We start from the raw sequence: 15,637 nt of genomic DNA on the forward strand, positions 1-15,637 counted from the left end.
ACTTACAAAACTACCTCTAGCTCAGAATGTTTGTTTCTTAATAAATACAAAAAAAAATCGACATAATCATCTTAGAGAAGACAAGAAAAAAAATGTCAAGTCATGGGCTTGCATGGATGGCTACCAACATCCAGTATGCTTGTTTTTTATATATTTTTTTCTTGGACCTTTATTTAACTAGGCAAGAAAGTTAAGAACAAATTCTTATTTTACAATGACGGCCTACCCCGGCCAAACCCTCCCAACACTGGGCCAATTGCGTGCCGCCCTATGGGACTCCCGATCACGGCCGATTGTGATACAGCCTGGGATCAAACCAGAGTCTGTCGTGACGCCTCTAGCACTGCGACGCAGTGCCTTAGACCGCTGCGCCACTCGGGAGTCAGACAGTATGCTTGTGTAGGGGGGGACCAGTGTGATCTCAGACGAGTGGACAGTTTTCTAATGTTTCAGAGGCTACTGATGCCACAATAATACTGACACACACCAAATACTACTATTTGGGTCTAAGGAGATGAACTAGGTAGTGATGACATCATTTTTTTAGTTTAGGACCGGTACTGGATGCAATTTAGGCAGCGTCGTATTTTTACAACCGTGGGTTAAGAGGGTTAAAGGGGTGAGTCACTCACACTGCCTTGTGAATCACCATAGGTCTTTCATTATGACTCATTGATATTAATGAATGAGTCATCTATTACTCAGAAAGGATCAAACCCAATTTAGTTTTATTGGCCATGTCAATGTCCCTAATGGCATCCTATTCCCCATGGGCCCTGGTCTAAACTAGTGCACTACATCGGGAATAGGGTGCTATTTGGGATGTAACCTAAATCTCCCTTTCCACCACAGGGGGGACTGTTGTGAGTCACAGCGCATCACTTCTGGAGCGACACAATCCCACGTGATTACTAGAGACAGACAGGAAGCAGCAGGAAGAGTGCCCAATAAACCACGGTTTGTATTCATTAGGGGCATTCAACGGAAAATGTTTGCAACAGAAAACAAAAACAAGTTCAAGTTGTCCCTCCCTGTTTCAGTCTGTTTTCTTTCGTTTGGTGCCTAATGAATACAACCCAGATGTATCGAATAGTAATGCCCCTGACACACACCCATGGGGAAGCTTTAATAGAACGCAGGTTTAAGAAAGACAGAGAAAGACTAGGGCAGCCAGAGTGAGACATATTCTATTGCACTATGACATGGCATTTTTATAGAAACACATCCATAAACTATTCTATCATCTATTTCACCACAGATGGCCCAGTTTTATCACAGGGCACTTGGCCCTTATTCAGACCTGATCAAATCCACCCACATACCTCACACAAAGCCACAAAGCTGTGTATCTCCCTCTTACACACTCCCACACACACACACACCCACACACAGGAAGAGAAACCACAACCAACTGAAGACTCCGATGATTAGAGATTAGAGATGAGACCGCTCTTACCTCCAGATGGGGTGCAGGGTTGAATCCACACAGGTTGCAGACCTGGGCGTGACACTGGGTACAGGTGTTGTAGTTGGCCGGCTCGGCCGTCACCCCCACGTTGAGACTGGTCTTACACAGGGGACAGCAGGCACCTTTGGCCTGCTGCTGGGGGGGTTCCTGTTGGGGTGCGTGGGGTCCCTGTTGGGGTGCGTGGGGTCCCTGTTGGGGTGCATGGGGTCCCTGTTGGGGTGCGTGGGGTCCCTGTTGGCCAGAATGAGTTCCTAGTGGTTTCCCAGCCCCAGCTGCAGGTCCCTGGGGTCCGGCTGGTTTGGGGGCAGGTTTGGGGGGCTGTTGGGGCTGCGGCGGAGCAGCTACTGGGTTATCTGATATGAGGGTGCTGGCCTGGTTGAGGAGGGAGGCACCGAAGCCACCGAAGCCTCCAAACAGCTTCCCAAAGGTCTGCTCGGGGGCGGCGGCCGGGGGCGGAGGCTGGCGTGACGGGGAGCTCCCTGCGCTGCGGGTGTGGTCCTGGCGGAGGGGCAGGGGCTGGTGGGCAGGGGAGCCACGGAGGTCAGGCTGGGATGGGGCTTTGGCCATGCCTGGGAGAGGGACAGCTCCTGGGGGGAGACGAGCCCCACCCTGACCCTGGGCCTGGGCTGGAGCAGGGCCCCCTGGACTTCTCTGTTGCTGAGCGGTCTGTCCCGGGCCTGGACCAGTCTGTCTGTTAGGGCCCGGTGGGGGCTGGGCCTGTGTCGGAGCCTGGTGCTGGGTTAGAGGCTGTGCCTTATGTGGGGCTTGGGGCTGGGGCTGAGGTTGGACCTGGGGCTGAGGTTGGGGCTGGGGCTGGGGTGGGGGCTGAGTTTGAGGTTCAGAGATGGGCTCTGGTTTGGCTTGGTGAGACGGAGAGTGAATCTGCTGCTGGCTCTTGGAGCGAGGTGTCTCCATGTCCATTCCCAAAGCTCTCTGCATCTGGCAGTTCAGACACAGCCACTCCTGGACCTACGGTAGCAATAAAGAAGAAATAAAACCGCATTAGCAAGAGATATCTATACAGAGTACTATACATACCCAGTGTCACCAACTGAATTCACTCAAATCATTGCGCGTTACCCGATTGGTTTTATTAACAAAAATCAATACATCAATTTCTGAAAACTTTATAGACAATCAATGGATGTTTTTAAGGAACAAATCATATGTCAAATATACATTGAGCAAGAGAACTGGAGCCGTATGTATCAAGCGTCTCAGAGGTCATGTCCCCCTGTCCGTAAAATGCAATCGAAAAAGCAGAACTGATCCTAAATCAGCACTCCTACTCTGAGAAGTTTGATACACCTTGGCTTGTCTCACTAGGAGCCTCTTGTTGGTAAACAGCAGGGCTGATAAATGACGACGTAAGCTTACTGACACATGGCATGGGATCTACCCCCTTCTGTCCTCTCTCACGCTGTCTTGTCTCAGTCTTTCTCTCCTCACTTCCCTCTTCCTCCCTTTGCCTTTCATGTCTTCGCTGTCTCTCTCTCTGCCCCTGCCCTCTCTTTCTCCCAGCTTCTATTTCTTCCACCTTCTCTCTCTCTCTCTCTCTCCTTCTCCTTACTCCCTCTTCACCAGGCAGATACTGTAACAAGACAGGAGTGACACGCCCCCCCCTCTCCCTCTCCCCCACAATCTCTCCCCCGCCCTTCTCTCCCTCTACGAGTTGAAAACCACACCGTCCCTGTCCCCTGTTCCCGCGCCATGATGCGCGGGAACAGGGGACATGGAGGGTGTGGTCTTCAACTCGGACCTTCAGAACGCAGAACCATGTGGCCCCTAGTTTCACTCACAAACCATACTAATAATGTTCACTAATAATATATGCCATTTAGCGTTTAGCTTTTATCCAATGCGACTTAGTCATGCACGCGTATATTTTTCATATGGGTGGCCCAGAACAAATCCAACCAACGATTCATGGCGTTGCAAGCACCATGCTTTACAAACGGAGCCACACACACACACAGAGATTCACACACACACAATGTCAACAACAAAAAAACAAAGGCCCTGTCTTCCCAGACATCCCTGTTTCATCAACGAAGTATGATTTGAGAGGACTAGCTCTTTCATTTAATGAGTAACGGTGCGTGGGTGAAATCACTGGGGAAGCCAATACAGAAAGAAAAGCCATATTACAACCTATGTGTTGTGATAATGGTGGCGTTTACTCTAAAACCTGTTAGTTCATTTGCCTTGTGACTGTGATATATAGCCCTAAATGCCGAGACAATAGGAAGACACAGTGGCAGAATAAATTCAACCACACATTTGTTTCATTACAAAACCGGAGAGCAGCATCTGTCCAGTGAAGTCTATGGCTGTCATACAGTACACTCTTTTAGTTTTTGTTGTCCTAGGCTACCTGGCTAAAATACTTGCTTGCTAGCCTAACTTCCTTTCATGGGCAGCTAGTTCACATTAGCATACTACATCTAGCTACGTGTTGAACTTCCATCCTCTCAGGCCAGGGGCACAACAATGTATGAATTTATGGTTGGATCAGAATCGCCGTTATAATCACTGGCCAGTACTGAGAATTTAGTAAAACCACAAGTCTAAATCTCTATCTCCATCCATGGCTAATTTAGGAAAGGAACGATTTTAGCTAGCTAGCTATCTAGCCACTGGAGGACAACAATACAACGAGATGCAAAACAATTCAAGTTTCTGTCAATAATAACACTTGCCATGTGATGTGATTGGCCTGAAGCCAACGTGTTTTTTTTTGTGCACCAAGACCATTCACAGCTGAGGTCACTCAGTTTAGCTCAATGCTGATTGGCTATTATTTTATAAATGTTTTATTAAGGGAGGCCAAATGCTCGCTGGCTTCCCTTGCATTCAATGCTACGGGCGGCAACAATGTAATGCTCTTTCTGACCAGACAGCATCAGATAGATACGCTACACATACTGAGGCAGAGGGGCACTGTTTCGTTTGGGCGGATGCTTTCTCCGGTGAGATACATTCAGCCTCTTGCAAATTGAAGGAAATGTATGAAACACAGAGAGGAAAGATACATTAGTTTCTATGTTTTTTTTCTTGATAATTTTTTTTGAGAAGCCTGGCTTCCCTTGGCATCCATGAACACACCGCCACATTTAATGGCTGTTTATGGTCTGTGGAAGTGATTGCAAGTAAATGAGTCTGTTCTTACATCATTAAGTTTCTCATTTGTACTGAGACGTAATGAATCTTGTCTTGCATATTTTTTCTCTGTCTAGCCAGTCTGTCCCAGCCACTATTGATCATTGCTCATGAATATGATTCCCTTATTACTTCCTTCTGTGTTATCGCTCTGAAGTTCCAATGTTGAACCCCTTCAAAAGCACACAGACACACATTTCGGTATTTCATTTCACTCAAAAACACACATCTGTCTAATTCCGCTCACAAACACACAGACGGACACACAAACTCATATATTCACTCATACCCAGAGACAGACACACACACACACAACATGTCGCCTAAACATGCAGTTCTACCAAGACATACACAGAGTTGTATACGGAAGATTTTTCGATGCGATATGTATTGTATTTACGTATATCACTGTTGGGCTAACATGTCCAGCGACAGCCAAGATGCCATGGCTGTGTTGTGACATGCAGTCCACACCCACTTGGCACACACTGGTTGAGTCAACGTTGTTTCCAAATCATTTCAATGAAATGACTTTGAACCAACGTGGAACAGATGTTGAATGGACGTTTGTGCCCCAGTGGGGAGTGCTCTAGATCTGTATCTGACTATCCTGTACTATCCTCCACAGGACTGGTCGTGTCAAGCATATACAGTAAGTAGTGTCCCAAATTGCAACCTATTCCCTATTTAGTGCACCACTTTTGAGCAGAGGGCAGTGGTCAAAAGTAGTGCTCTAAAAAATGGGCCTGGTCAAAAGGAGTGCACTAAATAGGGAATAGGGTGCCATTCCAAACAGGGCCCTGGTCAAAACGAGTGTACGAAATCACTTCCAGGGTGCCATTTGGGACACACCCATGGACAGCTAGAGCATATTACAACTCCAGCCAGCCAGGCACGATAGCGTAGAATCATTATGCCTGGTTGGTGAATGCTATAAAAAGAACCCCTCTCGCTGCATGGTGAAGGATGCCTCACCAGATCATACTAAACTTGAAATTACCCTGATATCACATTTGTGAAAGAACTGTGTGAATTGCTGTTCAAATAGTCCAGAGTTCACGAGGTGGAAGCTAAATGAGTATTAGCTATTAGCCACACCAAGTGTGAATGAGGGCTGGTCCCAAACCGATTCCTGTGTGAATGAGGGCTGTGAATGAGGGCTGGTCACCCGATTCCTGTATTGAACTACTTTTAACCTTTGGGACACAGCCGAGATCTCGTATTGTTGCCATAAGCCCGGCTGGACCATAGTAATGGAGAGGGCTGAGAGGAGAAGGTTGTTACAGCTATTATTGAGGAGTGCATATTTCCCATGAGGCCTTTGTTGATATTTTGTTCACTGGGTCAGGTGGTCAATGACAACAAGTCAGTGTGTTCCTGGGTCAGTCTGTCTGTCTGTCTGTCTGCCAGTGTGTGTGTCAGTCATTCAGTCACAGCAGTATCCCACACCCTGTTTTAGTCCCTGTAGTCTCTCTGAGGTTGGAGTGACGAGGCATTACTTTGAACAGTCAATCAACCCGGCGCGCTCACAAACAACAGTGTGCTGCAGGGAAAATAGATATGCAAAAAAAACAAGCCAGGGCCTTGATCAAATCAAGGTTGAAATCTCTCTCTCTCTCTCTCTCTCTCTCTCTCTCTCGTTACCCTCCTCTGTTATAGTTTCTCTCGTTTTCTCTCTTTCGTAGCATCTCTTAAGACAATTACGTTAACCTTTATGAAATCTGATCTTTTGTGGAGAGCCAGCACTCGTTTACCTATCTCTCTCTCTCTCTCTCCCTCTGTCACTCTCTCTCTTTCTCTCTCTCTCTCTCTCTCTCTGCCTGTTCTGAGGCAATCATGTGAGTCTTTATAAAATGTGATTTCTTTTTTTCCCTTCATGAAAAAGGCATGAAATTACAGCAACACTATCGCGGTCTCTCCCCCATTTAATTTCTCTCTTCTGCCCTCCCTCCATCTTGGTCTCCCTCTACATCTTTATCACTCGTTCCCCTGTCCTCATCTCTCCATCGCCGCCCTCTCAATCTTCATTTCTCTCCCATCTCGTCATCCATTTTCCATTACTCTAGTAGTGGCTGGTAGTGTGTGTGTATGTTCTGCATCCTGTCACCTCCTGCCATGGATTGAAGCACAAATTACACAGCAGCGCTTCAGATAGCAATGCTTCATATTCATATTCAGATAGATAGATAGATAGATAGATAGATAGATAGATAGATAGATAGATAGATAGATAGATAGATAGATAGATAGATAGATAGATAGATAGATAGATAGATAGATAGATAGATAGATAGATAGATAGATAGATAGATAGATAGATAGATAGATAGATAGATAGATAGATAGATAGATAGATAGATAGATAGATAGATAGATAGATAGATAGATAGATAGATAGATAGATAGATAGATAGATAGATAGATAGATAGAGAGAGAGAGAGAGCGTGCGCGCGTTTGTGGAAATGATTTAGCAGTGAGAAGCCTACAGAGAGCTGGATATATACCATATATCACAGGAATAGACCACAGCACTACCATACTACAACACACACTGTCTAAACACCAGCGGAAAATAAATATGTTAATAAAGTCTAATCGGGATCTATTTTTCTCATACGCCATTCCTCTTTCTTTTGCTCCACTATCTTTGCTGGCTGCCATGTCAAGCTAATGCTAAACATCATCAGGTCTCAGCCAGCCACACCCTCAGTCAAGCAGACAGGCAGACAGAGACACTATCTACGTCTGGAATGGCACCCTATCCCCTGCATAGTGCACTGCATAGGGAATAATTTGGGACGCAGGCAGACACAGTGGTTATGTGAGAAATGGTGTAGCAGACCGAGACAGACAAAACAGACAGAGACAGGCATAGGGGGCTCTGGTCAAAGGTAGTGCATTACATAGGGAATAGGTTTTCATTTGGGCCGCAAGCAGACACAGTGGTACTGTGAGGAACGGTGGATCGGACATAGATGGACCCAGACACAGCAGTAGACAGACGGAGAAGCCATGCCCTGCAGACCAAACTCCTGCAGTACCACCAAGCTGCAGCGGGCTAGGCTACATGGTGCTGCTGAACACTGCAGTCTGGGGAGAAAGGAGGAATTCGAAATGCAGTGGTTTATCAACTAGCACAAAACTGGGCCAGGAGACATCAAAAGGCCTCCCTGTGCCTTTGTAGCGTACACACACACAAATGATGCAAAACACAAACGGGGCGCACACACTTTCTCCAAAAGGCGCTTCCCTCGTTACTAAATGTTGCTAGGCTGGCATTCGAGTTCTGAAGCAGAAACCTTCAGCGGCTGGAAGGAAAACGATGATAGGTGTCTTGAAGGTGATTAGTGGAAAACCTCTCCGTGTTGTGAAAGCCACATCTCGATGTTGTACACCAGGAAGTGACAGGACGTTACAGGCCCAGCAGGGGCTCCGCTAGGGATCCCATAGGACTGGCATCAGATGGAATAAACTCACAGAGTAGTCTGCTTCTCAGTGGTGGCTGGTGGCACTTCGAAATCGGAGGACGGGCACATAGTCATGGATTGGAACGGAATCAATAGAACGGTATGGTTTCCATGTGTTTGATAGCGTTCCATTCCAGCCATTATTATGAGCTCCACTCCCCTCACCAGCCTCCACTGATTCTGCTGCTCAGTGTACGACACCCGTGTTTATCAACCTCCGGTCCGTGAGATGTTGCGGATCGGTTAATAAGATAGTTAACGCCCTAAGTTACAGTAAAGTCAGTTCTACAGAGCTCGGTGTAACGCAAGCGCCCCCCAAAAGAGGACAAACCCTTGTTTCGAGAAACCATGTGTTACACAGAATATTGGGCTGAGTGTGAGGTTTGACTTCGAGGCAGAGAAGCACTCTGTTGACGTTGAAGAGTGAAGCTCTCTGCTCTCCAAATAAACGGAGCCTTCAGCCTTGGTGAGGAATGGGCACATTCTACTGAAGTGAGGTATGGAACGTCTGCCCAAATGATGCATTGGACAGTTCTGCTAGCTTAAGGGAACACATGGAATATTCTATTCAGATAAGGTATGCAATATTTTGTCAAATGTGTGCTTGGAATGTGAAGTCCGAGGTGTGTCTTAGATGGCACCATATTCCCAACAACTGCCAACGTGCCACCATTACACTCTTAGAAAAACAGGGTTCCAAACGGATTTTTCGGCTGTCCCCATTAGGATAACCTTTTTTGGTTCCAGGTAGAACCCCTTTTTGGTTCCAGATAGAACCCTTTTGGGTTCAATGTAGAACCCTCTGTGGAAAGAGCTCTACATGGAACCCAAAAAGGGATATTTCCGGAACCAAAAAGGGTTCTTCAGTGTTCTCTTATGGGGACAACCGATAGACCCCACTAGATTATTAATAGCACCGTTTGTTCTAAGTGTGTATGGGCCCTAGTCAAAAGAAGTGCACTATATGGGCAATAGGGTACTATTTGGGGAACAGTCAGGGAGATTCTTAGAACGCTGTGGTCTAGTGAGGTACAGTTTGTAACTCTCTAGTTACCAAGGTTAATTATGGAACATTCTGCAGAGGTGACACGCATTTAAAAACAAAACACACACACACAGATGCATGCATACACACACAGACACACACCCGCGCACACACACACACGCATGCATGCATGGACGTACACGTGAACACACACACCCACACATGCACACACACAGACCAGCCCCCTACCCTGGGCGGCAGCTGTCATTCTGTCCCGTGGCTGGCAGCCTGTTATAAACCCTTATTTTATCTGTCACTGCTACAGTATTTAACGAACTAACTCAACCCACAGGCTCCTGCTACAGTATTTGCCTAACTAACTCAACCCACAGCCTCCTGCTACAGTATTTGCCTAACTAACTCAACCCACAGCCTCCTGCTACAGTATTTGCCTTACTAACTCAACCCACAGCCTCCTGCTACAGTATTTGCCTAACTAACTCAACCCACAGCCTCCTGCTACAGTATTTGCCTAACTAACTCAACCCACAGCCTCCTGCTACAGTATTTGCCTAACTAACTCAACCCACAGCCTCCTGCTACAGTATTTGCCTTACTAACTCAACCCACAGCCTCTTGCTACAGTATTTGCCTTACTAACTCAACTCACAGCCTCCTGCTACAGTATTTGCCTAACTAACTCAACCCACAGCCTCTTGCTACAGTATTTGCCTTACTAACTCAACCCACAGCCTCCTGCTACAGTATTTGCCTAACTAACTCAACCCACAGCCTCCTGCTACAGTATTTGCCTAACTAACTCAACTCACAGCCTCCTGCTACAGTATTTGCCTAACTAACTCAACTCACAGCCTCCTGCTACAGTATTTGCCTAACTAACTCAACCCACAGCCTCCTGCTACAGTATTTACCTAACTAACTCAACCCACAGCCTCCTGCTACAGTATTTGCCTAACTAACTCAACCCACAGCCTCCTGCTACAGTATTTGCCTTACTAACTCAACTCACAGCCTCCTGCTACACTATTTGCCTAACTAACTCAATCCACAGCCTCTTGCTACAGTATTTGCCTTACTAACTCAACTCACAGCCTCTTGCTACAGTATTTGCCTTACTAACTCAACCCACAGCCTCCTGCTACAGTATTTGCCTAACTAACTCAACCCACAGCCTCCTGCTACAGTATTTGCCTAACTAACTCAACTCACAGCCTCCTGCTACAGTATTTGCCTAACTAACTCAACTCACAGCCTCCTGCTACAGTATTTGCCTAACTAACTCAACCCACAGCCTCCTGCTACAGTATTTACCTAACTAACTCAACCCACAGCCTCCTGCTACAGTATTTGCCTAACTAACTCAACCCACAGCCTCCTGCTACAGTATTTGCCTTACTAACTCAACTCACAGCCTCCTGCTACACTATTTGCCTAACTAACTCAACCCACAGCCTCTTGCTACAGTATTTGCCTTACTAACTCAACTCACAGCCTCCTGCTACAGTATTTGCCTAACTAACTCAACCCACAGCCTCTTGCTACAGTATTCGCCTTACTAACTCAACCCACAGCCTCCTGCTACAGTATTTGCCTAACTAACTCAACCCACAGCCTCCTGCTACAGTATTTGCCTAACTAACTCAACTCACAGCCTCCTGCTACAGTATTTGCCTAACTAACTCAACTCACAGCCTCCTGCTACAGTATTTGCCTAACTAACTCAACCCACAGCCTCCTGCTACAGTATTTGCCTAACTAACTCAACCCACAGCCTCCTGCTACAGTATTTGCCTAACTAACTCAACCCACAGCCTCCTGCTACAGTATTTACCTAACTAACTCAACCCACAGCCTCCTGCTACAGTATTTGCCTAACTAACTCAACCCACAGCCTCCTGCTACAGTATTTGCCTAACTAACTCAACCCACAGCCTCCTGCTACAGTATTTGCCTAACTAACTCAACTCACAGCCTCCTGCTACAGTATTTGCCTAACTAACTCAACCCACAGCCTCCTGCTACAGTATTTACCTAACTAACTCAACCCACAGCCTCCTGCTACAGTATTTGCCTAACTAACTCAACCCACAGCCTCCTGCTACAGTATTTGCCTTACTAACTCAACTCACAGCCTCCTGCTACACTATTTGCCTAACTAACTCAACCCACAGCCTCTTGCTACAGTATTTGCCTTACTAACTCAACTCACAGCCTCCTGCTACAGTATTCGCCTAACTAACTCAACCCACAGCCTCTTGCTACAGTATTCGCCTTACTAACTCAACCCACAGCCTCCTGCTACAGTATTTGCCTAACTAACTCAACCCACAGCCTCCTGCTACAGTATTTGCCTAACTAACTCAACTCACAGCCTCCTGCTACAGTATTTGCCTAACTAACTCAACCCACAGCCTCCTGCTACAGTATTTGCCTAACTAACTCAACTCACAGCCTCCTGCTACAGTATTTGCCTAACTAACTCAACTCACAGCCTCCTGCTACAGTATTTGCCTAACTAACTCAACCCACAGCCTCCTGCTACAGTATTTACCTAACTAACTCAACCCACAGCCTCCTGCTACAGTATTTGCCTAACTAACTCAACCCACAGCCTCCTGCTACAGTATTTGCCTTACTAACTCAACTCACAGCCTCCTGCTACACTATTTGCCTAACTAACTCAACCCACAGCCTCTTGCTACAGTATTTGCCTTACTAACTCAACTCACAGCCTCCTGCTACAGTATTTGCCTAACTAACTCAACCCACAGCCTCTTGCTACAGTATTCGCCTTACTAACTCAACCCACAGCCTCCTGCTACAGTATTTGCCTAACTAACTCAACCCACAGCCTCCTGCTACAGTATTTGCCTAACTAACTCAACTCACAGCCTCCTGCTACAGTATTTGCCTAACTAACTCAACTCACAGCCTCCTGCTACAGTATTTGCCTAACTAACTCAACCCACAGCCTCCTGCTACAGTATTTGCCTAACTAACTCAACCCACAGCCTCCTGCTACAGTATTTGCCTAACTAACTCAACCCACAGCCTCCTGCTACAGTATTTACCTAACTAACTCAACCCACAGCCTCCTGCTACAGTATTTGCCTAACTAACTCAACCCACAGCCTCCTGCTACAGTATTTGCCTAACTAACTCAACCCACAGCCTCCTGCTACAGTATTTGCCTAACTAACTCAACTCACAGCCTCCTGCTACAGTATTTGCCTAACTAACTCAACCCACAGCCTCCTGCTACAGTATTTACCTAACTAACTCAACCCACAGCCTCCTGCTACAGTATTTGCCTAACTAACTCAACCCACAGCCTCCTGCTACAGTATTTGCCTTACTAACTCAACTCACAGCCTCCTGCTACACTATTTGCCTAACTAACTCAACCCACAGCCTCTTGCTACAGTATTTGCCTTACTAACTCAACTCACAGCCTCCTGCTACAGTATTCGCCTAACTAACTCAACCCACAGCCTCTTGCTACAGTATTCGCCTTACTAACTCAACCCACAGCCTCCTGCTACAGTATTTGCCTAACTAACTCAACCCACAGCCTCCTGCTACAGTATTTGCCTAACTAACTCAACTCACAGCCTCCTGCTACAGTATTTGCCTAACTAACTCAACCCACAGCCTCCTGCTACAGTATTTGCCTAACTAACTCAACCCACAGCCTCCTGCTACAGTATTTGCCTAACTAACTCAACCCACAGCCTCCTGCTACAGTATTTGCCTAACTAACTCAACCCACAGCCTCCTGCTACAGTATTTGCCTAACTAACTCAACCCACAGCCTCCTGCTACAGTATTTGCCTAACTAACTCAACCCACAGCCTCCTGCTACAGTATTTGCCTAACTAACTCAACCCACAGCCTCCTGCTACAGTATTTACCTAACTAACTCAACCCACAGCCTCCTGCTACAGTATTTGCCTAACTAATTCAACCCACAGCCTCCTGCTACAGTATTTGCCTAACTAACTCAACCCACAGCCTCCTGCTACAGTATTTGCCTAACTAACTCAACCCACAGCCTCCTGCTACAGTATTTGCCTAACTAACTCAACCCACAGCCTCCTGCTACAGTATTTGCCTAACTAACTCAACCCACAGCCTCCTGCTACAGTATTTGCCTAACTAACTCAACCCACAGGCTCCTGCTACATTATTTGCCTAACTAACTCAACCCACATCCTCCTGCTACAGTATTTACCTAACTAACTCAACCCACAGCCTCCTGCTACAGTATTTGCCTAACTAACTCAACCCACAGCCTCCTGCTACAGTATTTGCCTAACTAACTCAACCCACAGCCTCCTGCTACAGTATTTGCCTAACTAACTCAACCCACAGCCTCCTGCTACAGTATTTGCCTAACTAACTCAACCCACAGCCTCCTGCTACAGTATTTGCCTAACTAACTCAACCCACAGCCTCCTGCTACAGTATTTGCCTAACTAACTCAACCCACAGCCTCCTGCTACATTATTTGCCTAACTAACTCAACCCACAGCCTCCTGCTACAGTATTTACCTAACTAACTCAACCCACAGCCTCCTGCTACAGTATTTGCCTAACTAACTCAACCCACAGCCTCCTGCTACAGTATTTACCTAACTAACTCAACCCACAGCCTCCTGCTACAGTATTTGCCTAACTAATTCAACCCACAGCCTCCTGCTACAGTATTTGCCTAACTAACTCAACCCACAGCCTCCTGCTACAGTATTTGCCTAACTAACTCAACCCACAGCCTCCTGCTACAGTATTTGCCTAACTAACTCAACCCACAGCCTCCTGCTACAGTATTTGCCTAACTAACTCAACCCACAGCCTCCTGCTACAGTATTTGCCTAACTAACTCAACCCACAGCCTCCTGCTACATTATTTGCCTAACTAACTCAACCCACATCCTCCTGCTACAGTATTTACCTAACTAACTCAACCCACAGCCTCCTGCTACAGTATTTGCCTAACTAACTCAACCCACAGCCTCCTGCTACAGTATTTGCCTAACTAACTCAACCCACAGCCTCCTGCTACAGTATTTGCCTAACTAACTCAACCCACAGCCTCCTGCTACAGTATTTGCCTAACTAACTCAACCCACAGCCTCCTGCTACAGTATTTGCCTAACTAACTCAACCCACAGCCTCCTGCTACAGTATTTACCTAACTAACTCAACCAACAGCCTCCTGCTACAGTATTTGCAGTACAATACACTTCACTTCAGCCCCTGTTGAAAGGCCAGGATCCTATCTACAATGACTGGAAAGAAAGAAGAAATAGGCTGTTCCACATGACACCCATAGGGCTCTGGTCAAAAGTGGTGCCTATATACAGTGGCAAGAAAAAGTATGTGAACCCTTTGGAAATACCTGGATTTATGCATAAATTGGTCATAAAATTTGAACTGATCTTCATCTAAGTCATAACAGCAGACAAACACTGTCTGCTTAAACTAATAACACACAGACAATTGTGTCTTTATTGAACACACCGTGTAAACATTCACAGTGCAGGGTGGGAAAAGTATGTGAACCCTTGGATTTAATAACTGGTTGACCCTCCTTTGGCAGCAATAACTTCAACCAAACGTTTTCTGTAGTTGCGGATCAGACCTGCACAACAGTCAGGAGGAATTTTGGCACATTCCTCTTGACAAAACTGTTTCAGTTCAGCAATATTCATGGGATGTCTGGTGTGAACTGCTCTCTTGAGGTCATGCAACAGCACCTCATTCGGGTTGAGGTCAGGACTCTGACTGGGCCACTCCAGAAGGTGTATTTTCTTCTGTTGAAGCCATTCTGTTGTTGAATTACTTCTGTGTTTTGGGTCATTGTCCTGTTGCATCACCCAACTTCTGGGTGATGTCCGGTTGAGCTTCAATAGGCGGACAGATAGCCTTACATTCTCCTGCAAAATGTCTTGATAAACTTGGGAAATCTGTCGATGATAGCAAGCTGTCCAGGTCCTGAGGCAGAAAAGCAGCCCCAAACCTTGATGCTCCCTCCACCATACTTTACAGTTGGGTTGAGGTTTTTATGTTGGTGTGCTGTGCCTTTTTTTCTCCACACATAGTGTTGTGTGTTCCTTCCAAACAACTCAACTGTAGTTTCATCTGTCCACAGAATATTTTGCCAGTAGCGCTGTGGAACATTCTGGTGCTCTTTTGCAAACTTCAGAAGTGCAGCAATGTTTTTTTTTTGACAGCAGTGGCTTCTTCCGTGGTGTCCTCCAATGAACACCATTCTTGTTTAGTGTTTTACATATTGTAGACTCGTCAACAGAGATGTTAGCATGTTCCAGAGATTTCTGTAAGTTTTTAGCTGACACTCTTGGATTCTTCTTAACCTCATTGAGCATTCTGCACTGTGCTCTTGCAGTCATCTTTGCAGGACGGCCACTCTTAGGGGGAGTGGCAACAGTGCTGAACTTTCTCCATGTATAGACAATTTGTCTTACCGTGGACTGATGAACAGAGATACTTTTGTAACCCTTTCCAGCTTCATACAA

At 46.3% G+C, this 15,637-nt stretch overlaps 1 protein-coding gene across 1 annotated transcript in view; it reads right to left on the minus strand.

Moving 5' to 3' along the window:
* bsnb (bassoon (presynaptic cytomatrix protein) b) overlaps positions 1–15,637 on the minus strand; it is a 116,902-nt gene that overhangs the window by 82,681 nt on the left and 18,584 nt on the right. The window contains exons 3-5 of the mRNA XM_038965688.1: positions 2,170–2,437; positions 1,745–2,055; positions 1,457–1,678 (exon numbers count right to left, since the gene is read on the minus strand). Coding sequence (XP_038821616.1) covers positions 1,457–1,678; positions 1,745–2,055; positions 2,170–2,437 — 801 coding nt within the window. The remainder of the gene's footprint in view (positions 1–1,456; positions 1,679–1,744; positions 2,056–2,169; positions 2,438–15,637) is intronic.

Source organism: Salvelinus namaycush, chromosome 2 (genome assembly GCF_016432855.1).
Source record: "Salvelinus namaycush isolate Seneca chromosome 2, SaNama_1.0, whole genome shotgun sequence".
Classification (NCBI taxonomy): domain Eukaryota; kingdom Metazoa; phylum Chordata; class Actinopteri; order Salmoniformes; family Salmonidae; genus Salvelinus; species Salvelinus namaycush.